At 50.2% G+C, this 25,396-nt stretch overlaps 1 protein-coding gene across 2 annotated transcripts in view; it reads left to right on the top strand.

The window, feature by feature from the left end:
- The window catches only part of CPED1 (cadherin like and PC-esterase domain containing 1), a 320,213-nt gene that overhangs the window by 66,919 nt on the left and 227,898 nt on the right, over window positions 1-25,396 (top strand). Inside the window, exons 3-5 of one of the 2 annotated variants that reach the window (XM_078680455.1) lie at window positions 18,048-18,148; window positions 22,748-22,896; window positions 23,686-23,723. In XM_078680455.1, coding sequence (XP_078536581.1) covers window positions 18,048-18,148; window positions 22,748-22,896; window positions 23,686-23,723 — 288 coding nt within the window. The remainder of the gene's footprint in view (window positions 1-18,047; window positions 18,149-22,747; window positions 22,897-23,685; window positions 23,724-25,396) is intronic. The other variant, XM_078680463.1, reaches the window with a different exon arrangement.

Here is a 25,396-nt window from a genome sequence, read left to right on the forward strand (position 1 = left end):
AACACAACCCATATCCAAAGAGCAGAGAATATTTTCCTGCGATCGGTTCTGGGCTTATCAAAATCCACACCTGCTTTTTCAATCCATATGGAACTAGGGATGGGTTATATTGAAGATATGTTGTCCCTGGAACCATTAAGGGCTTGGATTAAAACTTGGCTTAATCCCAATTTAACACTTAATCACAAGATTATCAAAGACTGCATGGGGCGGGATCGTGTGGCAGAGATTGAGTGGCTTTCACACATTAAAAAAATAGCAGTATATCTGGGCCGCCCTGATCTATATACTAACCCTGAAAGCCTAAAAAAAGATGACATTAGTTGGGTAAAATTGGAATATACAAAGAAAAGAGAAGCTGAAAGAGAATCATGCGAAATTACGAAGCCAACCGTGAGATCACATTTTCTGACAATTACATCTTTAGCTATCGAACCATATTTGGCGATAGTAAATAAACCTTACCACCGGTGGCTTCTCACTAAATTTCGCTTCAATCAGGCTCACCTTTTGCTGGGTGAATATAGTAAATGGTGTAAGCCCCATGAGAACGCCCCCTGCAAGTGTGACGACTTCTCAGACCAGGATTCTGTGCATTTCTTCTTTTTTTGTCCTTTATTCAGAAATGCTAGAGAGAAATATATTAAGCCTATACTAAAAGATCAAATGTTTACCCAAGTCAAACCGGCATTTCTGTTCCTACAGCTAATGGAAACACCTTTAATTATGTATGGGGTAGCAAATTTTCTTACAACGTCTATTAGGTCTAGACGAAAAACTCTTCAATCACCGACTACCTGATCTAGTTTTTGTAAAAAACCTTACGTCTTGTCAGGGTAGCACTATAAAATGATTGTATTATAGGCTTGTAAATATTACTATAAATTGATCGTCCAGCAAACCTTTTAGTACAACCTATGTAAATGAAGTGAAATTTTGCAGGAAACTATAGCCAGTGTAAATATGATGTAAATTCTTTGTAAAATCCTTGTAAATATATCTTGGTACTATTGTAAATTTGCACATAATGTCTCTTGTTTTAACGTTGTTTATATAAAAAATTCTTTTGTATATCCCAGTGATCAACTTTGAATGTATAGCATACTTTTATGATTTTAATTTAATCGAATAAAGTGTTTTTGACTCTGACTCTGACTCCTCTGACATTTTATAAATCATGCAAGGGACTTCCACTTCCTTGAAACAAATATCTATATGAGAGCTTTTTTAAAACACACAGGATTTTCTTTTCAGGCACCGTCAGCAATTCAAGGTCAATTGTTGTGTGCCTTTTAAATCAAACCTGTATTCATCAAAGACTCAAACTTGATTACTGCTATCTAACTACCTTAGCAACTCTTAGAATGCACCCCAGGCTCCCCTGTGTTGTTATTCCAGGTATGAGCAATATTGTTCAGTTGCATCTGTGTTGACTTTATAACTAAGGGGCATATTATCAAGCACAGAGTTAAAATGATCGCCGCTTTAGCGGCAGAAAACTGCCGCTAAAGCGGCGATAATGGGCTTGATAATATGCCCTTGAGAATTCCAATAGAAGCCCATGTTAACACTAGAACAATGGCTTCTAAGGGGAAACAAAGTACAGTCCCATATCTTCAAAGATTGGCCCGCTGCTTGTACTTCCTCCTTTTTGATATACAAAAATGTTGCCTTGCCCAAAGCACTGTCGTATGCCACAGCACAGAGGATATGGTCTTGTGTAGAAAGTGTACATGAAGCATCCTGTTCCAGGATAATTTCCTATGTATAGACATATGCAAAAGGATCAGACGCATTTGAGTGTTTTGTGCACTGCAGTGCACATGCAATGTGCCAGATCTCAGGGACATCAACACATTCCCCCTTGCTTTTGTGTGCTTCCACCAGTCATTAGTTTTGGACACAAAGTTGGGTGAGACTCAGGAGCGGGCATTGCAGGTAAGCACAGTGGTGGGGGGAGTTGACAGACGACAACAAGGGAAAATAACATTAAAAAAAGAAAACCACTTACCTTGCGCTCCCCACATCGAGCGCAAGGTAAGTGTTTTTCTTTTTTTAATGTTATTTTCCCCACTGCGCTTACCTGCACCAGCCGCTCCTGGTGAGACTATCTTAGTTTTTTGGGATTTGTGTCAATTCGTATAGGGGTTGACACTGACACTCCACCACTAATGTTCCCTTGATGCAAATCAATGCAAAGTGGTCTTGATGCTGTAAAAAGGATGCCTTTGCCATGCAAAACAAATTGTGCACCAGAAGCAAATCACTGCTGCTGCTTTGCACTGATTTGTGTTGAACCAGCGCTGACACACATCTATAATAAATCTGGGCAACAGTGTGATTAAAAGGCTAAAAAAAAACTTATGCTGCTCTGCTACAGGGCTGAAATATTTGGTGATATACTGCATTCTGTGACCTGTTCTCAGGACACCCCCGCGCCGCACGGCCACCAGCTGTGTGTGTGCCCCTCGCCTCGCTGCTGCCCACAGCCTCGTTGTGTCTGCCTCGTTGCTCCCTGCCCCTCCGCCGCATTTTGCGTGTGTGCGTTTAATCTTTCTTTTTCCTAACTGTTTTTTGCCTTGTGATTGTTGTATCTGCTGTCCCCTGCGATTAACCTTTTAATTTTTCCTAACTGTTCTTTGCCTTGTGATTATTGTATCTGCTGTCCCCTGCACGTTGTTGTATTGGCATTGTTGATTGTCCCCCTGTGCCCGCCCCGCTCCCCGCTTCCCGCCGCCGTCCAAGCGGCCACGCCCCCTTTTCGTTTTGTGCCCTCCCCGCTCCCGCCTCCCAGCTGCTCCTCCCTGCCTCCCACTTGGCCATAAATGGCGACCGTGCGGCGCAGGTGAGTGTGACCTGTTCTCAGGACACCCCTGCGCCGCACGGCCACCAGCTGTGTGTGTGCCCCTCGCCTCGCTGCTGCCCGCAGCCTCGTTGTGTCTGCCTCGTTGCTCCCTGCCCCTCCGCCGCATTTTGCGTGTGTGCGTTTAATCTTTCTTTTTCCTAACTGGTTTTTGCCTTGTGATTGTTGTATCTGCTGTCCCCTGCGATTAACCTTTTAATTTTTCCTAACTGTTCTTTGCCTTGTGATTATTGTATCTGCTGTCCTCTGCACGTTGTTGTATTGGCATTGTTGATTGTCCCCCTGTGCCCGCCCCGCCGCCGTCCAAGCGGCCACGCCCCCTTTTCGTTTTGTGCCCTCCCCGCTCCCGCCTCCCAGCTGCTCCTCCCTCCCTCCCACGTCGCCATAAATGGCGACCGCGCGTACGCACAGCGGTCACGCGCAGCGGGCGCGCTGATTGTGCGCCGAAGGCGCGCCAAAGGCAAGCCCATCCGTGCCCGTCCGCGCCTGGACCGCGCCCAGCGCCAGGACCCCTGGTCCCCACCGATGCAGGTCGACCCGACAGACCTACGACGCCGCGGCCCTCAATGCACTCAATGCCGGACGGAAGCTCACCTGCTGCCGGGCCACCCCGAAACGCACTCACGGACCCTTCTCCTGCACAACCTGCAAGTTCACCTGCCTCCGAACCTGCACCACGCCCGCCAAGCCTAACTCCAGCTGCGACCTTAAGTGCATCCTGCTCAACACCCGCTCCGTCCACAGACACGCCGTGGAACTCTGGAACCTCTTCGACACAACATCACCAGACGTCGCCTTCCTCACTGAAACGTGGATGAACGCCTCCTCAGCCCCCGACATTGCCATCGCCATCCCGGATGGATACAAGATCATCAGGAGGGACCGCGTCAACCAGACCAGAGGAGGCATCGCCATCGTCCACAAGAACACCATCCGCATCACGACCGACGCTGACGACACCCTCGCCACCGCCGAACACCTCCACTTCCAGATTCACACCGACCCAAAGACGACCCTCAGAGGCACCCTCATCTACCGACCCCCGGGACCGCGCACGCAATTCAGCGAAGACATCACGGACTTCATCAGCCCACACGCCCTCCCCTCCACCGACTACATCCTCCTAGGGGACCTCAACTTCCACCTGGAGAACAACAAGGACCGCAACACCACCGCCCTGCTGGACAACCTCGCCAACCTCGGCCTCAAGCAACTGGTCAACTCCCCCACCCACTACACCGGCCACACGCTGGATCCCGTCTTCTCATCCAGCAAGCACATCAGCTTCAGCCACTTCACCGAACTCCACTGGACCGACCACAGCTGCGTCCACTTCAGATTCAGAAAAATCACTACCCACCACCACCCGCAACAGGCTCCTCACAGGAGCTGGAACAAGATCACCACCGACCAGCTCACCACCTCCCTCAAGCAGAACCCACCCGCCAGCACATCAGACGCCAACGAAGCAGCCCGCAACTTCACGCAGTGGCTGACCGCCTGCACCGATAACCTCGCACCGCTGAAGAACCCTCCCAGCAGACCCAGAAGCAAGAAAGCCCCCTGGTTCACCGATGAACTCAAGGACTCCAAGAAGATTTGCCGCACCCTCGAGAAAGCCTGGCTCCACGACCGGACCACTGACAACATGACCACCCTCAAACACGCCACCCGCAAGCACCACCAGCTCATCCTCACCACCAAGAAGTCACTGAAGGAGCGACTGGACAACAACGCCCACGACAGCAAGGAACTTTTCAGCATCGTCAAGGAGTTCTCCAACCCCAGCACCGGCAACAATGACATCACCCCCTCACAAGATCTCTGCGACTCCCTCGCCTCGTTCTTCCACCGCAAGATCGCCGACATCCACAACAGTTTCGGCGCTCCATCCACGCACCCAACCACCGAACCAACGAACCCCTCTGCACCTGGACCACGGTGACCACCGAAGACACAGCCCGCACGATGAACACCATCCACTCCGGCTCTCCAACCGACCCCTGCCCTCACCACGTCTTCAAGAAGGCCGACTCCACCATCGCACCCCAACTCCGGGACGTCATCAACACCTCCTTCAACACCGCCACCTTACCGGAGAGCTGGAAGCATGCCGAGCTCAGCGCCCTACTGAAGAAACCAACAGCGGACCCCACCGACCTCAAAAACTTCCGACCCATCTCGCTCCTCCCTTTTCCCGCCAAAGTCATCGAGAAGATCGTCAACAAACAGCTTGCCGCCTTCCTCGAGTCGAACGGATCCCTCGACCCCTCGCAGTCCGGTTTCAGAGCCAACCACAGCACCGAGACCGCCCTCATCGCAGCCACAGACGACATCCGAGCCCTGCTCGACAACGGGGAAACAGCGGCACTCATCCTTCTGGACCTCTCCGCAGCATTCGACACTGTCTGCCACCGCACCCTAGTCCAACGCCTCGACAACACCAGCATCCAAGAGAAGGCACTGAAGTGGATCATCTCCTTCCTCGCCGGAAGAACACAAAGAGTCCGCCTCCCCCCGTTTCGATTCGAGGCCACCGAAGTCATCTGTGGAGTCCCGCAAGGATCGTCACTCAGCCCCACCCTCTTCAACGTCTACATGAGACCTCTAGCCGCCATCGCATGCCAACACAACCTCAACATCATCTCCTACGCCGACGACACCCAGCTGATCCTCTCCCTCACCAGAGACCCCGACACCGCCAGAACCAGCCTACACGAAGGGATGAAAGACGTCGCCGAGTGGATGAAGAACAGCCGCCTGAAACTGAACTCAGACAAGACGGAAGTCCTCATCCTGGGACCATCACCCTCCGCCTGGAACGACTCCTGGTATCCCCCAGCCCTGGGCACCGCCCCCAAGCCAACCGACCACGCACGCAACCTGGGCTTCATCCTGGACTCCTCCCTCTGTTGAACAATAATTGGGTGGCACTACCAACCAGAATATAAGATCCTTAAGTATTGCCCGGCGGTGTCGCCTCTTGAACCCACAAAGAAGTTAAACTATTGAAGAGGCAGGCGCTGGAGTCTGGAAGGCAGGAAACAAGGTTTTTATTCTCTCCGGAGGAGAACACAACGAAACGGACAGAAGGTATCGTTCTGAGGTGCTCTAACTGCATCCCTGAGGCCTGGCCTCTTATACACACGTTTATCTGTTTATTGCATGTAACACATTCTCGTCGATACTTTGATGTACGGAAAGACATCCTCAGAATCCCCCCCTTCCCAGCCCGTTCCCACGCAAGGTTACAGTGGAAGTCCCCGCCCCGTTCACAACAGGTGATGATCATCGCGCAGCTGGGTATTCCGCCGATTCACGGTGTGTGTGGGGTTCGATCGGATCTCGTGGGATGGGGGGGGGCTTTGATCATCTCGGGGGTCCTTTGAGGAGGGAAGCTTTCTATTGTACGGGGAGGGGCATGGGATTGGTATCGGCAGAGCTGGGTGTCGGCCTGGGAACGGGGAAGACAAACGGGCACACGGGGAAAAGGGGTTTGCATCAAAGGGCCGGGGATCATAAATGGGAAGAAGGGAGGTGTTGCGCTGGGAACAAGACAAGGGCCTGGGGCAGAGCAGCGCCGAAGAGGGGTTTTATGATTCGCGGCAGGTGCAGGCAGGGGGGTTGTCAGCGAAGCTAGGAGGGAGAGAGGCACGCTGGCTCTCGGCGAGAGCAGGGAAGCCATGGTGCCCAAAATGGCGGCTGTTTTACGCGCACAAAAGGTTTAAGGAGAGCAAGAGGGCGCCGATAATGTTGACGGTTTCAGCCCAACTTTCAACAGTCCCCCCTTTTCAACATATCTAGCCACCTTGCTTTACTCAATGTCAATTTTCATCAAATTCCTAACTTCGGTATCATACAATGCTCTCATATGTTCGCTTCCAATGTCCACAGTTTTGGGAAAAATACAACTCGCACATAAAGAACACATAGGTGGCAAACATTGAATTCCTAAGCATAGGCCACATATTACAACTACGGGAATCAGGATAATGGTGAGCAGTCTCCAGCCCCAGCTTTTGACGGTGTCCCAGAACCAACCACCAAGCGACCATTCTTCTTGCTCTTGGTGAACTTCCGAAGAGAGTCTGTGAAGATGTTCGATGGCTTTGTACACTGAGGGTGAGTTGTCCGGTATGTATGTACAACAGCTGGACCCAATAATGCGGCATGCTCCTCCACGGTCCGCCAGAACCACATCTAGAACGAGGCGGTTCTGAAGAGCCACCAAACGGACCGCTTGGAGCTCGGCAGTGTTGTTGGCAAAGATGCCCGCTGTGATGTTCATGGTTGTCTCGACTGCCTGAGTCAAATGTCGGATGGCACGGCTGTTTGCCATCGGGCCCCAGAGGGGGACGAGTCCTTTCATAGCATCGAGGAACTGCGCCCCTGTTGAGTCGGCTTGCTCAACGTCTTTGGCTCGTTTTTGCCTGTGGTGATTCGCTGGGGCCACATAAGTTGGAGGAAGGACGAAGGAGATGTAGCAAGTGCCCCCCCAGCCTTTGGGGAGCCAGGTGTAGGCCTTCGTGCCGCAGATGAAATACATGTTTGGGGATGACACAAAGGAAGGTGGATCCGTGGAATCCAGAGTGCTGGTAAAGCGGCAAGCGCTGCGACCCACCAGCTGTGTCCCAAGTCCTTCTACACACATGTGGCCTGTGACGTTGATGACCGACAGGGCCACAGTCAGAGTGGCAGCCGTTCGTTTCCGCAGATAGGAGAAGGTGGGTCTGGTTGGATTGTTGAACACCTGCATTTCGATTCGTTCTTTGGCCGGGATGTCCATTTGGATCGAGTCGCTGGGGGTCAGCGGGCAGAAGTGTGTCTTTGTCTTGTTTCGCCCGGCCCCATGAGAAGAATGTGCTGCAGTTCTGCTGGAGGTGGCATTGCCCGTATAGCTCTCTTGCAGGAGGATCAGCCAGGCAAGGCAGGAGCCGTGGACGGAGAAGGGTGAAGGGATGAATGGTATTGAATGTCCAGTGGCATGGGGTAGCAACCCACAGATCCAGCAGTTGGTGGTGTTGGTGGCAAGATTGTGCTGGTGAAGTAGCTGCACGAAAGAGTTGTTCCAAAACTCCTTTCGCCTCTCTCTTAGTTGAGGAGAGAGCGAAATTAGATGATGTTCCTTCATGGTGGTAGGCTGAGCAGTGGTTAGGAATGTTTCGTGAGCAGGTGCGTGTTCTTCCATAATCCAGAGCGTAGTCATGAGGAGAAAACAGAGGAGGATTACGATGAAGAGTGCAATTGTCTTTGAGCTATGGAGTCTGTCTATTCTCGGATTTCTGTAGTGGGTATTTCCTGCTGTCTCCGTCGGCTTCTTATTTGGCGCTTCCATCATCTTCTTATCTGGCGCTTCCATCATCTTCGTCTTCAAGGTGCTCGGTAGTGGGCAGGACCACAGACTTAGTTTTAGCTTCTCTCCAGGTAACCCTTGGTAGTTTGGGTCACCGTTCTGAGATCCTTTAACCTAGTCCGTGGCCTACTTAGCCGAAGCTCCCTCCTTTCGACGCAGGAAATACCCTTCTCGAGATGGCACAGTGGGGTCAGGATGTTTTGAAAGTTCAAGTGTCTCAGTATCAGGGTAGCAGTTCAACGATGGTCGGTCCTGGTTCAGGAGCTCTTCTTGGGTGTTGACGGTGTCTGTCGTGGCCAGGGCTGGAGAGACCTTTTTGCAGTGATGAGCGTGCAGCCAGTGTTTCTTCCCCTCCACTCGAAGTGCGGTCCGAGTGGTGATCAGCACTTGCCAGGGGCCCGTCCACCGGGGTTCCAAACTCTTTGATCGCTGAAAATTTCGGATCAGCACGAAGTCCCCCGGCTGGATGGCGTGACCCGGACCCCTGGAAGCATCGGGGATGGCCTGCTGCACCTGCTGATGAAGGACAGACAAAGTTTCAGTCAATTTGTACAGATAATCAGACATTAGGACATCCGGAACGTCATGAATGGAAGTTGGTTTCGGGGCAGACCAGACGCTCATGGGTCGACCGAAGACAACTTCATAAGGGGTTAAGTGATGTCGGGTGGGGGTAGAGCGCATCGATAGCAATGCCAATGGGAGGGCGTCTGGCCATTTCAGGCCCGTCGTAGCCACTATTTTGGCCAGTTTAAGCTTTAGTGTGGCATTGTGTCGTTCGACAAGCCCAGCAGATTGAGGGTGGAAGACTGCGTGGAATTTCTGTTTAATACCCAGCCCATTTAGGATGAGCTGGATAACTTTGGCTACAAAGTGGGGGCCATTATCACTCCATAAAACACGACAGAGGCCATAACGGGGAAAAAACTCCTTTAACAGAACCTTTGCAGTGGCCATAGCGGTGTTGTCACGGGTTGGATATGCTTCCACCCACTTGCTAAATGCGCACACCACGACGAGTACATATTTCAGGCCTTGGCATCTGTCTAGCTGGATGTAGTCCATCTGCAGGACTTCAAATGGGTGGTTTGGGACCCCAAATCCCCCCCGGGGTACTACAGTTCCTTTCCCGGGGTTGTGTTGCAGGCATATTAAGCATTGTTGGACCAGGCGTTTGGCGGAATCTGGGATCTTGTCATTGTGCCAAACCCTGGAGACAAGTTCGGTCATGGGGGCTGATCCTATGTGGGCAGGGGAGTGTGCCATGGTTAATATGGGAATCAAGTACGAATCAGGTAGCAACCATCTGTTCGTGTCTTTTGTCCGCCAGCAGCCTTCATCGTCTTTCAATCCCACCCGTGTCCATTCAGTCAATTCGTGTTGTGTGCTAGTCGTTTGTATGTCTCTAATTGTGTCCTTTGCGTCAGTCCAGTTTTCTGCTTGCGACCTGGTCACGTACATATGTGTTGTCGTTCTATTTTCAGCTGTCGTTCGGGCGGTGATGTCGGCTAGTGCATTTCCCTGTCCAATAATGTCTGTCACTTTCTTGTGTGCCTGGCATTTGATAACGGCAAGTTTGTTGGGGAGGAGGACAGCTTCGATTAAGGCGGAGACTAAATCCCCGTGCAAAATGGGTGTGCCGTGTGAGGTCAAGTATCCTCTCTCCCTCCAGAGGAGCCCAAAATGGTGAACCACCCCGAAGGCATACTGGCTGTCGGTGTAAATGTTCGCTGTGGTTCCTGTTGCCAGGATGCAGGCTCGCGTCAAAGCAATCAGTTCCGCTGCCTGGGCAGATCGCTGGGTGATGCGGGCTGTTTCTACTACAGTTCGAGCCGTGGTGACTGCATAGGCAGCGGAAGTGGTACCATCGGAGAGTTTGATGCAAGAACCGTCCACCCACAACTCCCCGTCGGGGTCAGGGAAAGCTGTGTCTCGGAGATCGACCCTACTCCTGGTCTGTTCGTCCGTAAGAGTCACGCAGTCATGTACGGGGTGCGCATTGGGATCGTTCTCTGGCAAGGGTAACAGAGTTGCTGGGTTCAGTGTGGTGCATCTTTTCAGGGTGATATGGGGGGCAAGCAAGGTCAGTTCGTATCCAGTCAGTCGTGCACTCGTCAGATGTTGCGTCTTGGTTTGGTTCAGGAGGGTGTCGACTGCATGGGGTACCAGTACCGTGAGGGAATTCGAGAGTACAATCCCCTCACTCTGTCGGATAGAGACTGCAGCAGCAGCTACAGCTCGAAGGCAGGCAGGCAAGGCTCTGGCGACAGGGTCAAGAGTGGCAGAGAAGTAAGCGCACGGTCGTTGCTTAGGGCCGATGGCCTGGGTCAGGACAGATAAAGCGCACCCCTCCCTTTCGTGAGTGTAAAGGGAGAAGGGCTTTTTGTAATCAGGGGTACCCAGGACAGGGGCTGAGCAAAGGGCATCTCGTAGTTCTGTGAAGGAAGTTTGACACTCAGGAGTCCAAGGGAGTGGGAAAGGGACGTCTTTGTTTAGCAGAGAAAGCAGTGGTTTTACAACGAGGCTGAAGTTTGGTAACCATTGTCGGCAGAAGGAGGTGAGGCCTAATAGGGAGCGAACCTGCTTCTGGGTTTTAGGGACAGGGGTATCTAGAATGGTTTGGATTCGATCAGGGGTGAGTTTTCTTCCATCTTTGGACAAAAGGTGGCCTAGGTAAGTGACCTGGGGTAGGCAGAATTGCAACTTCTTCTTGGAGACCTTGTGGCCATTTTCCGCAAGGAAGTGCAAGAGTTGAATGGTGGCGGTAACCGCTAGAGGGGTGGTGTCGGCTGCCAAAAGGATGTCATCGACATATTGTACCAACACCACCCCGTCGGGTAACTGGACTTGGTCTAGTTGTCTTTTGAGGGCCTGGCTGTAGATGCTAGGGCTTTCCGTGTAGCCTTGAGGCGCTCGGCAAAACCTATATGAGCGGGCTTTTAGGGTAAAGCCGAAGAGATATCGGCTGTCTGGGTGGATGGGGATGGAGAAGAATGCGTTCTTGAGGTTGATGACGGAAAAGGTGGTGGCAGTGGATGGAATCAAGGTCAGGATGGTGGTGATGTCTGAGACCACAGGGTACTGGGGTACCACCACTTTGTTGATCTCTCGGAGGTCGATGATGAAACGGTATGCTTTCTCATCTCCCTCTCCCTGCTTCTTGATAATGGGCAAGATAGGGCTGTTGCAAACGTTGCTAACCACTTCCTCTACCACACCTGCGTCTATCAGTGACTGGATAATCATTACCAATGCCTTCTCGCCCTCTGGCGATATCCGATATTGTGGGAGTTTTGGGAGTGTTGCGTCTGGTCGGACAGTAATGTGCACTGGGTCAATTAACATACGCCCTACGTCCGAATCCGCTTTGGCCCACAGATACGGAGGTAGAGTGTCAAGCAGGGACGCGTCAACGTCGGTGATGGAAAACATGTGTCGGGGGGGGCAATGTCTAAGCGGAACGGGGTTGTCGTAAAGAAACACTCGAACTCCATCTTGAGAACACCTAATCGTCGCTCGGAAGTGTTTCAGTAAGTCAAGTCCCATAATGGCGTCAGGGCTATTGGAGGAAAGCAAGAACGTGGTGTCGGTGGTGTTGTTTTCTACGTCAAAGAGAATCGGGGCAGACAAAGGGTTGGTGGAGGGCGTTCCATCGAAACCTGTCGATGTTATGAGTGAGCCAGACAAGGGTGCCCTTGGAATCAGTCGTTTAGATAACGCACTACGTGTTGCGCCAGTGTCTACCAGAAATGGAGACTTGGTACCCAGGACCTTAGCAGTGACATAAGGGCCCTGCTGGTCAACATAGAGCTCGACTGGATCCCTCCCTCGCCCTTGGCTGTCCTATGCGAAGGTGTGAGTGTCGTCATAGTCAGATTGTTGATATTGGTTCTGCCTGGGTCGATCGAACGTATTTGGTCTGCTTGATCTGTCATTAGTCGCGTCATTTGGGGGCCCTCGTTGTTGTCCCTTAGGTCTCGGTCCGTTTGCTACATCCCTGGGGTCTTTGTTTCTGATCATTTCCAGAAGAACTGGGCACTGGGATTTCCAATGGCCAGTCCCTTTGCAGAAAGCGCACTGGTCTTCTCTAAGGTCTGTGCGTCCACTGTAGGAAGTCAGAGTGCGGTCCTGGGGAAATGTAGTCTTAGGGACGTTTGTCTGGTAGTTTCCCCGGTATTGGTCTCGTCCTATAGTCACCCCTTGCAGTTTGGCAATCATCACCCTCTCTTTTAAGTCCTTCTTCTTATCTCTGTCGCCCTATCGTTTTCATTTTTCTGATGCTCATAATATTGGGCCATTTGGAGAATCGCTGTAGGTTTGGAGGCTGCCCAACTACTCTCGCTGGCCTGTAGTTTCTGGGAGATTTCCGATGATAGGCCCTTAACATAATTCTGGACAAACAGATGGTGTCCGGTTGCAGTGGTCATGTCCTGGCCGCTGTAATCGGAGAACACCGTTTCAAACCGGGAGAAGTATTCCGATACATCCTCCTGGGGTTTTTGGCGACAGGCTGTTACTATCGACCAGTCCACTTTCTTTTCTGGGATTAGGGTTTTTAATTTCTCTACGATTTTATCTGGGAGGTCTAGAATGGATTTCAACGGCTTTTGTCCTGGTCCCCGTTGTTTGTCCAGGTCATCGAGTTGTGACCAGGTATGTCCAAACAGCTCAAGGTGGTCGACTTTCCGGATTTGCTTCCACACATCAGCTGGTAGACATAACCCGAAGAACAAGTCGATGTCAGCCAGGGTCATGATCGTTGAACCCAGGGCTGTACCCAATTCAGTATAGAAGGCAGTGGGGTTTTTACGTAGGTCGGGTAGAGATTTCCGGAATGTCAGTATCTCTTGCCGGTCCCATGGCTGGTAGACCCAGTTGTACACTACCCTTCCCTTCGCATCTTGGTTGTTTGCATCATCGTGAGTCCCTGTACCCCGAGGAGGAACCCAGTAAGGGGCAGCCTCACGTATCGGCATCATGGTGTTAGATTGCTCGGTTGGTGGTTCGGTCACTACAGAGGCTGCGGATTTAGCTCCCGGCTTTCGTTCAGTGAGGTGGCGGAAAACCTCAAGCGTACGCGTAAGGAGGTCCGACACATCACACTCGCCCTCGTCCCCGATATCGACCTTCCGGTACAGAGTCCTTAGGCTCTCGGGACCTTTGTCTCGATATCGGTCCTCGTATGCATTCAAGACATGATAACACAGTCGTACGGTAAAATGTCGTCTGTGACTCCCTGTATACGAGCTGAACATATCTGTGATGTACTCTTCATCATCCTTCCTTTCTACCAGTGTCCTTGCTATTTTGTCGATCCCCGCTCGCTCATCTTTGTCTAGTCTGTTTGTTCTTGCAGGGCCAGCCCCTCGAGTCTCATGGTCGTCTAACGTTGTTGTTGATGCGGGTTTTAATACAAGGGGTTCGGCTGGCACAGAGGCCATTGGGGCCGACGCTGTGGCGGTACCTTCGTTTGTACCTGGGGGTGGCGCGTGCTGCGCCAAGGGTTGAGAAGGGGCATATGGAGGGGGCATGTAGATGATAGGAGGACCTAACAGCAGGTCCTCATTGGCTTGTCGTTTCGAGGGTAAATCAGGGTAGAGCATGGAGGGGGTTCTAACCGGACACTGGCTTGGCGTTTCCATTTCTAGTTTCTGTTTAGCTTTCTCTCTTTCCTTTATCTCTTTTTTTAGTTTCTGAGCAGCTAGGTGGGCTGCTTTTCGCAGCTCTTTTTCCAACCTACTCTCAGTTTTCTTTTTACGTTGTTCAGTTTCTTTTCGCCACATGCCGAAGCTGTCAAGCATAGTAGGTGTTGTCTTGTTTTTACCCAGGGCAGTTTCTAGCGTTTTTATTTTATCATCATCGAAGGATCCTATCAGGGGCCATTGACTTTCTTGACCCTTTTTTGTATATTTATGCCATAGTTTACTATAGGCTATAGCGGTCAATCCATGCTTCATGAACATGTCCTTATTAGGGGTGCCTTCCAGTGGGGCTGGATGGTCCATCTCTAATAGGCGGTCCGGGCTAAACAGGCTACTAATCAGTGGGGAGAAGACAGACATGACGGCTCGTAACGAGGGACTAAAAAGTCAGCACTGCCTATCTTATCACTAGGTGCAAAGACTGGACAGAATATTTCTATTCTACGTTGTTTGCAGGCAGTGAATACCTCATGGATCAAAATAACAAAAAGACCAATAAATAACAATGGGGAGAATGAGTAGGTCCGCAAAGATCTGCGTTACCTACCCTTTTCACTATCTGCAAAAAGGGTGGTCTCTTCCCTGTTTGCAGACAGGGAATCTCCAGGAAACAATAGTTTTGCGAACAACAGTTCAGATTCAAGTGATTATTGAGTGGGGGAGAAAAAAATAAGCGCGGCTGCTTCCCTACCTATCCTCCACTGCTTGCAAAGAGAGAGCCCGTTGTTTCTCCGTTTGCAGACAGTGAATCTCCAAATAAATAAAAAGAGCAATACTAGTATTTTTTAAACAAACAAGCAATCAAGCAATTTTTTCGCAACTTGTCGTGGTAACACGACCTTACCCGGACCGCATGGACAGTTTCCTGTCTTCCGAATCCAGCGCCCGATCGTCCTGTCTTCTCCGTTATCCTCGCGGCACTCCTGATGGTTCCCAGTCAGGACCGTAGATCACTCGAGAGAGGTCTGTTCGGAACCAGTGAAGTTCGGATGATCGGCTGTCAGACGAGGGTCTATCGGACAGACGCGTTCCCGATCGTTGCAGTCATTCACTCTGTCGTCGGGACCTCTCCCACTGGATCCACGAGTCGCTGATGGGCCCCACGCTTGGGACGCCAATTGTTGAACAATAATTGGGTGGCACTACCAACCAGAATATAAGATCCTTAAGTATTGCCCGGCGGTGTCGCCTCTTGAACCCACAAAGAAGTTAAACTATTGAAGAGGCAGGCGCTGGAGTCTGGAAGGCAGGAAACAAGGTTTTTATTCTCTCCGGAGGAGAACACAACGAAACGGACAGAAGGTATCGTTCTGAGGTGCTCTAACTGCATCCCTGAGGCCTGGCCTCTTATACACACGTTTATCTGTTTATTGCATGTAACACATTCTCGTCGATACTTTGATGTACGGAAAGACATCCTCAGAATCCCCCCCTTCCCAGCCCGTTCCCACGCAAGGTTACAGTGGAAGTCCCCGCCCCGTTCACAACAGGTGATGATCATCGCGCAGCTGGGTATTCCGCCGATTCAAGGTGTGTGTGGGGTTCGATCGGATCTCGTGGGATGGGGGGGGCTTTGATCATCTCGGGGGTCCTTTGAGGAGGGAAGCTTTCTATTGTACGGGGAGGGGCATGGGATTGGTATCGGCAGAGCTGGGTGTCGGCCTGGGAACGGGGAAGACAAACGGGCACACGGGGAAAAGGGGTTTGCATCAAAGGGCCGGGGATCATAAATGGGAAGAAGGGAGGTGTTGCGCTGGGAACAAGACGAGGGCCTGGGGCAGAGCAGCGCCGAAGAGGGGTTTTATGATTCGCGGCAGGTGCAGGCAGGGGGGTTGTCAGCGAAGCTAGGAGGGAGAGAGGCGCGCTGGCTCTCGGCGAGAGCAGGGAAGCCATGGTGCCCAAAATGGCGGCTGTTTTACGCGCACAAAAGGTTTAAGGAGAGCAAGAGGGCGCCGATAATGTTGACGGTTTCAGCCCAACTTTCAACACCTCTCGATGACCAGACAAGTCAACGCCATATCCTCATCATGCTTTCACACCCTTCGCATGCTTCGCAAGATCTTCCAATGGATCCCGATCGAAACCAGGAAGACGGTCATCCAGGCCCTCGTCACCAGCTGACTGGACTACGGAAACACCCTCTACGCCGGAACCACAGCCAAACTACAGAAACAACTTCAACGCATCCAGAACGCTTCCGCCCGACTCATTCTGGACATCCCCCGACGCAGCCACATCTCCGGCCACCTGAGGGACCTGCACTGGCTCCCCGTTGACAAGAGGATCACGTTCAGGCTCCTCACCCACGCACACAAGTCTCTCCACGACCTGGGCCCCAAGTACCTCAACGACCTCCTGACCTTCTACATGCCCACCCGCCAGCTACGATCGACCAGCCTCGCCCTCGCAACCGTACCACGCATCCGAAGAGCCACCGCCGGAGGCAGATCCTTCTCCTACCTGGCGGCCAAGACATGGAACTCCCTCCCCATCCACCTTCGGCTGACCCAGGACCACCTCGCCTTCAGGAGACAGCTCAAGACCTGGCTGTTCGAGCAGTAGCGGACCCCTTCCCCCAAGCGCCTTGAGACCCTTCCGGGTGAGTAGCGCGCTATACAAATGCCGTGATTGATTGAGTGATTGATTGATTGATTGGTTTACCCTTGTCCATGTTAAGAAGATCCTGAAATACCGAACCACGTTTGATAGTAAATCTACTAGGCCTGATTCATAAAAAAAGTATAAATTCACACAAATCGGTTATGCCTACATAGGGTGATAAATTACACCTATTCTGCTGATTGATAAAACATTCTTGGTTCTATATGTGCAACCTATGCATGGCATAGTTATTAGGACGTTGACATCTATTAAAGAAGCTATCCTATTCATGAAATCCTAATTCTCCTGGTATGTATGCATAGGTTTAGGAAATTAAAGAGGAAGTTCTATCCAATCCGTTTTTTGGTCATTGACAGGGCCACAATAAAAAATCATTGAAACACCCAGTCATTTTATTTGTGGGTATTGGCTAATACATATTGTATACTTACACTGAGCTTTGGGTCAGCACCTTGGTCACATACTGATAACATTGATGGCTGTCCCACTTCCCTGATCCTGAGTAGAGAGCTTTTATCCCTAGTCTCGTGTGTTTGTTCGCCTATGAGAATTTCGGATTCAAATTGTTTCGATTGGATTATTTATCCTTCTACTGCTGACCTCAGACCTTGCTTCTTTTCAGTGCATTGCAAGGATTATTTCCTCTCTATATATCCCTCCCTCTATTTCTTGCTCTCACTCTCCCTGCTCATTCTCCTCCGAATCTCATGCCTTCCCCCATTCTCGCCCCCACACAGAGTGCTCTGCTGCCCCATCCCAGTTGTTTATTATTATTTTTTTGCGGCCTGTGGCGTTGTTATTGAGCAGCATCTTGAAATGTTTTTCTGACAATTCCAAAATAACTGCCCGAGTGGACATCTGTGCTTAATTTGAGCGAGTGATTTCCAGTGCTCGGCACTGGCACTTAATTGTCAACTGCGGCGCTTGTGGCTGTCTTTCACAAGGTGGCGCTGTGTAGCGAATTTAGAGATGACCACAACAACAGTTAATTATTTATTCAATATACATTAGAAATTACTATTATCTGCCATTCTTATAGCTTTGGGTGGACCTAATAGTCCATATTGTCACAATTGTAGGAGTGTGATGGTTAGTAGTTGTGTAATTACTATCACTGGCCCAATAACAGGGGCAATGTGTGCTGCAAGCTGCAGTGGCCTTGTGATGTGAGCCGTGGCACTTATTTATTTTACAAATGAAGCACTGGCGGCCATCTTTAGTTAGGCTTTACAAAACCTGTTCTAACATGTTCAATGTGGATGCACACACATTTTTGTTAGCTATCTATGACAAAAAAATATTGGCAAAGCCTAGTATGTTTTTTCATCCAATACCCATTGGCTTTAGCAAAGTATGTTTCCCTTGCAATTTCTGTCGCTTTTCACAACTTAACAAGTTTTGAGGCCACTCCCATCATCTAATTTGTCCCCAGTTTGTAACTATATTTTCATCCCTGATATGTTCTTGCCAATAAACTTCCGAATGAAATGTATTTTTTATATTACAGGGGCGGATAAGCTGTGGGATCTGATTTTTGTTCAACATAGGAAGCATAATATGAATTGCATAAGCAAAGAAAATCTCACACAATTGCAGCTTTTCGAGAAGGTATATACATGACTTGCTTCTTTTTTAAACTATTCCTCTTGCATTAGAGTATAGATGTGTGTGTGTTTTCATCAAACGAAATACATGCTCTCCTAAAACATATTTTCCATAGTTCAAAACGTGCCTGATATGTCCAAAAACAGAAAACACGCAGATTTACAAAGATAAGATTATGCAGACAACTTGTCAGAAATTGTTAAACAAATAATACAATTTGCCAAAAATATATACTTTGTCGGGACTGCACATTCGTCAGCAACTTTAGAGAACCCCAACAAAAAAGCTTCAACACCATGGTACCATACTTGAAAAAATTTCCGGATTCAGCTATTTTTAATCTGAACGGGAATTAAAGATTTGTGCATGCATGTAGCAAGTCCCACAGATTTCCAGTCATACAGCGCGCACACACATACACACACACACATACACACACTCTCTCTCGCTCATACCTGGAGAAGCAGAGGGAAGTAGGGACAACAGTTTTGTGTGCCCTGAACTACAATAAGCTGCCACCTAAGGTCAGAGTCTGCAAAGCTTGTTATGCTCAGGCAGTATTCCACCTGAACTACATATCGGGTTGCACTTTGAGAATATCATTATTAGTTCAGTGGACTCATGGATTGATACAGGACAGGCCACAAAATGACGAACAGGGCGAGAGGGGCGCAGCTCTCCAAGTCATAGCCACAAGTGGACTTTTGGCCTTAGAGAACGCGCCTCCTAGGTTATATTTACCATAAGGGCTACTTTTGTCCAAGGGAGTGGAGTCCCTATCATCTGACTGAGAAAACCTTCAAGAAATTGATTCAGTATCATTATGTGATTCTATTCTCTTGTGCTCCACAGTCAGTTCCAAGCCATTAATTGTCATCCAGTTATTAGAGGCTGGGTTTATGGACCAGTTGGATTTAAGCTCTCTACCAGAGGGGAAACATCCTTTACAACGAAACTTTTACCACGAAGTGCTGTTACAACGCAAGTATTACAACGAAAACCTTTACAACGCATTACACTGGGGGGCGCTCTAGGATAGGGAATAGTTTTAATTTACTATCCAACACCTTCCCTAGTGTCCACAGGGACTGGAGTTGGAATAGTAAATTAAACTATTCACTATCCAGCACCCCCAAGTTTAATGCGTTGTAAAGGTTTGCGTTGTAATACTTGCGTTGTAACAGCATGCGTGGTAAAAGCATGCGTTGTAACGTCATACATCCGCACCAGAGTGTGTCTTTCAGCTGGCACTCGCATTTACATCTCCCCTGCCTTGTTCTTTAACTGCTAGTCTGCTTGCCGCAAACTAAACTCCCACTGTTCATGGTGGCTTGCCCCCATCCTCTCTTCCTCCTGCCATTTTTTGTCCTTGTTGTCTTTCCTCCACGCTCCTTCCCTCCATTTGTGATATGTGTTGGCTTTCCACCACCCTCCCACCTTCCATCCGTTTGTTGTCCACCTTGGCATGCCCCTTCCCTCCCTCCGTTCGTTGTCTTTGTTAGCTTGCCCTGCCTTTGATCCCTCCATTGTTGTCTGTGCTGGCTTGCCTCGCCCTCCTTCCCTCCATTAATTGTCTGTGCTGGCTTGCCCCGCCCTCCTTCCCTCCATTAATTGTCTGTGCTGGCTTGCCCTGCCCTCCCTCCCTCGGTTCGTTGTCTGTGCTGGCTTCAGGCCCGGACTGGCCATTGTGGGCACCGGGCAATCCCCCGGTGCGCCGCAAGGGTGGGGGCCGGTTTTGGGCCCTGGGGGCCGTTTTTGTTACAGGGCCGTTTTTGCAGCATAGCTGCAAAATCGGCCCTGTAACAAAATCGGCCGAAAACCGGCCATGGCAAAGAGCTCAGTCGCACCCCCAGGGGGCCGACCGAGCACTTTGCCAGGGCCGGTTTTGGTTCTCAGTCCGACCCTGGCTGGCTTGCCCGGCCCTCCTTCCCTCCATTAATTGTCTGTGCTAGCTTGGTCCGCCCTCCCTCCCTCCATTGCTGTCTATTTTGGCTTGTCCCCCTCCCTCCCTAAATTGTTGTCTGTGCTGGCTTGCTCCGCCCTCCTGCCCTCCATTTGTTGTCAGTTCTGGATTGCCTCACCCTCCCTCCCTAAATTGTTGGCTGTGCTGGCTTGCTCCGCCCTCCTTCCCTCCATTCGTTGTAAGTTCTGGATTGCCCCACCCTCCCTCCCTCGATTGTTGTCTATTCTGGCTTGGCCCACCCTCCCTCCCTCCATAGTTATCTGTTCTGGCTTGTCGCGCCCTCCCTCCCTCCATTGTTGTCTCTGCTGGCTTGCCCCTCCCTCCCTCCCTCCATTGTTGTCTCTGCTGGCTTGGACCGCCCTCCCTCCCTCCATTGTTGTCTGTTTTGGCTTGCCCCGCCCTCCTTCCCTCCATTGTTGTCTGTTCTGGTTTGCCCCGCCCCCCTTCCCTCCATTCGTTGTCTGTTCTGGCTTGCCCCACCCTCCCTCCCTCCATTGTTGTCTGTGCTGGCTTTCCCCGCCCTCCTTCCCTCCATTTGTTGTCTGTGCTGGCTTGCCCCACCCTCCCTCCCTCCATTGTTGTCTGTGCTGGCTTTCCCCGCCCTCCTTCCCTCCATTTGTTGTCTGTGCTGGCTTGCCCCACCCACCTCCCTAAATTGTCTTTGCTGGCTTTCCCAACCCTCCCTCCCTCGATTTTTGTCTGTTCTGGCTTATCCCACCCTCCTTCCCTCCATTCATTGTCTGTTCTGGCTTGCCCCGCCCTCCTTCCCTCTATTAATTGTCTGTTCTGGCTTGCCACGCCCTCCATCCCTCCTTTGATGTCTGTGCTGGCTTGCCCCGCCCTCCTTCCCTCCATTAATTGTCTGTTCTGGCTTGCCCCACCCTCCATCCCTCCTTTGTTGTCTGTGCTGGCTTGCCCCGCCCTCCTTCCCTCCATTAATTGTCTGTGCTGGCTTGCCCCGCCCTCGTTCCCTCCATTAATTGTCTGTGCTGGCTTGCCCCGCCCTCCTTCCCTCCATTAATTGTCTGTGCTGGCTTGCCCGGCCCTCGTTCCCTCCATTAATTGTCTGTGCTGGCTTGCCCCGCCCTCCTTCCCTCCATTAATTGTCTGTGCTGGCTTGGCCCACCCTCCATTGCTGTCTATTTTGACTTGCCCCCCTCCCTCCCTCAATTGTTGTCTGTGCTGGCTTGCTCCACCCTCCTTCCCTCCATTCGTTGTCAGTTCTGGATTGCCCCACCCTCCTTCCCTCCATTCGTTTTCTGTTCTGGCTTGCCCCACCCCTCTCCCTAAATTGTCTGTGCTGGCTTGCCCAACCATCCCTCCCTCGATTGTTGTCTGTTCTGGCTTGCCCCACCCTCCTTCCCTCCATTCATTGTCTGTTCTGGCTTGGCCCCCCCTCCCTCCATTGTTGTCTGTGCTGGCTTGCCCCGCCCTCCTTCCCTCCATTAATTGTCTGTGCTGGCTTGCCCCGCCCTCCTTCCCTCCATTCGTTGTCTGTGCTGGCTTGCCCCGCCCTCCTTCCCTCCATTCGTTGTCTGTGCTGGCTTGCCCCGCCCTCCTTCCCTCCATTCGTTGTCTGTGCTGGCTTGCCCCGCCCTCCTTCCCTCCATTAGTTGTCTGTGCTGGCTTGCCCCATGCTCCTTCCCTCCATTCATTGTCTGTGCTGGCTTGCCCCACGCTCCTTCCCTCCATTCATTGTCTGTGCTGGCTTGCCCCACGCTCCTTCCCTCCATTCATTGTCTGTGCTGGCTTGCCCCACCCTCCTTCCCTCCATCCGTTGTCTGTTCTGGCTGGCCCCGCCCTCCATCCCTCCATTTGTTGTCTGTGCTGGCTGGCCACGTCCTCCTTCCCTCCATTTGTTGTCTGTTCTGGCTTACGCCGCCCTCCATCCCTCCCTTTGTTGTCTGTTCTGGCTGGCCCCGCCCTCCATCCCTCCATTTGTTGTCTGTGCTGGCTGGCCACGTCCTCCTTCCCTCCATTTGTTGTCTGTTCTGGCTTACGCCGCCCTCCATCCCTCCCTTTGTTGTCTGTTCTGGCTTGCCCCACCCTAACACCCTAAATTGTTGTCTGTGCTGACTTGCCCCGCCGTCGTTCCCTCCATTTGTTGTCTGTTCTGGCTTTCCCCGCCCTCCTTCCCTCCATTTGTTGTCTGTTCTGGCTTGCCCCACCCTCCCTCCCTCTATTGTTGTCTGTGCTGGCTTGCCCTGCCCTCTCTCCCTCCATTGTTGTCTGTGCTGGCTTGCTACGCCCTTCCTTCCTCTATTGTTGTCTGTGCTGACTTGCCCTGCCCTCCCTCCCTTCATTGTTGTCTGTTTTGGCTTGCCCCGCCCTCCCTCCCTCCCTCTATAGTTGTCTGTTCTGGCTTGCCCCTCCCTCCCTCCATAGTTATCTGTTCTGGCTTGCCCCGCCCTCCCTCCCTCCATTGTTGTCTGTTCTGGCTTGCCCCACCCTCCCTCCCATGGTTTTCTAGAAGGGTGCTAGTCTATTTTTATCTTTCTTTAAGTGTTTCAAAAGTTAAACATGTGTTCCAGGTGTGATAGCTCTTGCTGGTCCAAAAAACTGATTAGGACTGATTCAATCTTAAATATACAATCAATGACAACATTGTATGTTTGGGAATAAAGTCTGTCTCTTTACAGCTACCATTATTGCTTGCAAGTGTCTTCAAAGATGGTTCCATGAGGCAGACATTTGCTAACTTGGAAAAAGCACTACTCAAACTTCTGGTGGCTGCGGAGAAAGTCAGCAAGATACATCCCTCAGAATTAGGACCAAATACGCAGAAGGGGTAAGCAGATTCAGCCCTATAAACTATAACCATAACACGCTACCATAACATGCTCTGCTGACACTGTTTACAAGTGGGGCTGTGCTTGAATAGTGTGGGACAAATACTATGGTTAGTTGTTTGGCCCGCTGTCTGCATATTTCCACTGGAAACTCCCAAATTTAGGTATGAAATCTAAGTTTAATACTCGGATGGGCTCCATTTTAGACAGGCTATGGGTCATATAGTTAAATGCAGCTCAGTATAAGGTATATTGTAAGGCAAATTCCGATTTACGTCCCGATTACAGCTATTCTAATTAATTGTGATATGGGCCAAGCCTCCAGTTACGGCATGTGTCGCGACTATGAGTACTGTGTGTAGAACGGCAGCACCGTACTTCAGACAGATCGATTCTACCAAAATGTAACATGGGAACTGCCCGGTAAATAACTGGACATGTGCATTTTGGTGCATTAACATCAAAAGCTGAATTGTAGACCCCATGTTGCTGGCAGTAATTGCACCGATAATTCCAACCCCTGGGGGGGGGGGCGATAAATGTCACACCTTTCTCTGAGTGTATCTTACTCAGGGCCTAAGATAGTTTTCTTTGTGAGGCCCCCATATGAAGGTTGGCAGAGGGCAGGGTACAGGTTTCTCTTTTAGTGGCTCTGGGAATGTTTGGAGTTGATGTTGAGCCGTTCATTATACCAAGAACTCTAATTAACCTTGATTACAAATGTGTACAATAGCATATTTCATTAGTTAAACTTCATGTAATTAATTCATAAAACTTTTTTTTATTAGTAGAGACATTTTCCAAGAAAAGGACCCAACCAAAGAAGGTAATTCCCTAGATAGCATTCATATTTCTGAAAAGAAAGAAGACAAGAAAGCACAGTAAGAGAATCACCGTGTTCAGCATTTCCACAACAAGTGCTTGAATTGTCTTATCTACCTTTCTTGTGTTTACAAAATGGGTGTTAGAGCTGTTTATTCGATGCGGAACCCAAACAAGCGTGTCGATTGTATTGTGCATCCCTATTGCCTCCCTTCTCAGCGCCGGCCAGTGCTTTAAATGGGAAAATATAAGTGCAGGTACTCATTAAAATGAGCTAGAGGTGTGGCGAGTGGCCAAGATATGATGATCCATAATGACTTCTATACCAGTTGCAGCACATATCAAAACACTACAGAAATGCATTTATGTTAACAAAACAAGTCAAATCATTACACAAAATGAAAGCCAAATAGGATAATATGTTAAAAAATGTCCTTGTTTTGTAATATTTGCAACTTCTTAATGTCATATCGTTATTTGTTGTTGTTTGGCACAATGCTATCTATCCTCAAGCGTGCACGCACACAAAGAAACAAGCAGACATGTACATAAAAGCGGCTGAGTTAAGGACTACAGAAGCGCCTTGGCTGTCAGAGACAGCTTCTTCTCGGACAGCCTAGTGCTCACCAGCACTAGCAGCTAATGAGCTTACCTTTCGTGAGTACTGGTACTCCCCTAGGCAATAGCGAAGTGCTAAAAATAAGAAGTGCCGGTACTCAGTACCTGTGAGTACTGGCCAGTAGCGGTTGGCAGTAGGTGTTTCTGTAGGGCGGTGACGTGGGCAGGGGGAGGGGCAGGGTGGGGGGAAATAATGTATGGATTATGGAGTTTTACAGGTAAGTAAACATTTAAATAAATAAAACGAATTTCGTTGCGCGCACTGCATCACCAAATGTGATGCAGTACGCGCAACGAAATTTTTTTTATTTTTTTTTATGTTTACTTACCTGTAAAACTCCGTAATCCATACATTATTTCCCCCCACCCTGCCCACGTCACCGCCCTACAGAAACACCTACTGCCGACCGCTACTGGTACTGGCCCATTTAAAGCACTGCCCCAGCTCTTTTCCCTACAGCCAGGCTCTTCCAGGCTCTTCCTGTCTATTTCTGGTTTAGTGTCTTCACATCCACATCTACTCTCCATTTACAGTTAACCTCTCATTTCTACCCAGCCTCTAACCTTCTCTCCCTGGTTCTGCCCCTCTTACTGCCACCTCTCGCTTACTTTCTCCACAAGTCTCTTACATTTTGTCACTGTTTTTTCCCCCACTTGCCTCCTCTTCTGCCCTCCATGATGTATCCATACCTTAAATTTGCCACCTGGCCTGTCGTTTGTTGTCCTATATCTCATTATTTGTGTTGATAGAGCAGCCTTACTGTTGAGGCCTGTATTTTTAAAGAATTGCTTGCAAAAAAAACTTTGCTAAATCAGGATTGATATTTTTCCAGTAAATAAAAGCATAAATCATTTATTCACTTCAAACGTACAAAAAAGTGTGTGTGTGTGTGTGCGCGCGCGCGCTTGGGTGCCTGTGTGTGTGCATGTGTGTGACTGTGTGCGTGTGTGTGTGTGAGTGTGTGCGTGTGTGTGTGTGAGTGTGTGCACACGCTCTGCTGCAAACTAAATTGCAGGCTAATGGTTAGTTTATTTCTATTGATCAGACTTCTCGGCATT

The sequence above is a fragment of the Lissotriton helveticus genome, chromosome 1_1, assembly GCF_964261635.1.
Source record: "Lissotriton helveticus chromosome 1_1, aLisHel1.1, whole genome shotgun sequence".
In the NCBI taxonomy this organism is placed as follows: Eukaryota; Metazoa; Chordata; class Amphibia; order Caudata; family Salamandridae; genus Lissotriton; species Lissotriton helveticus.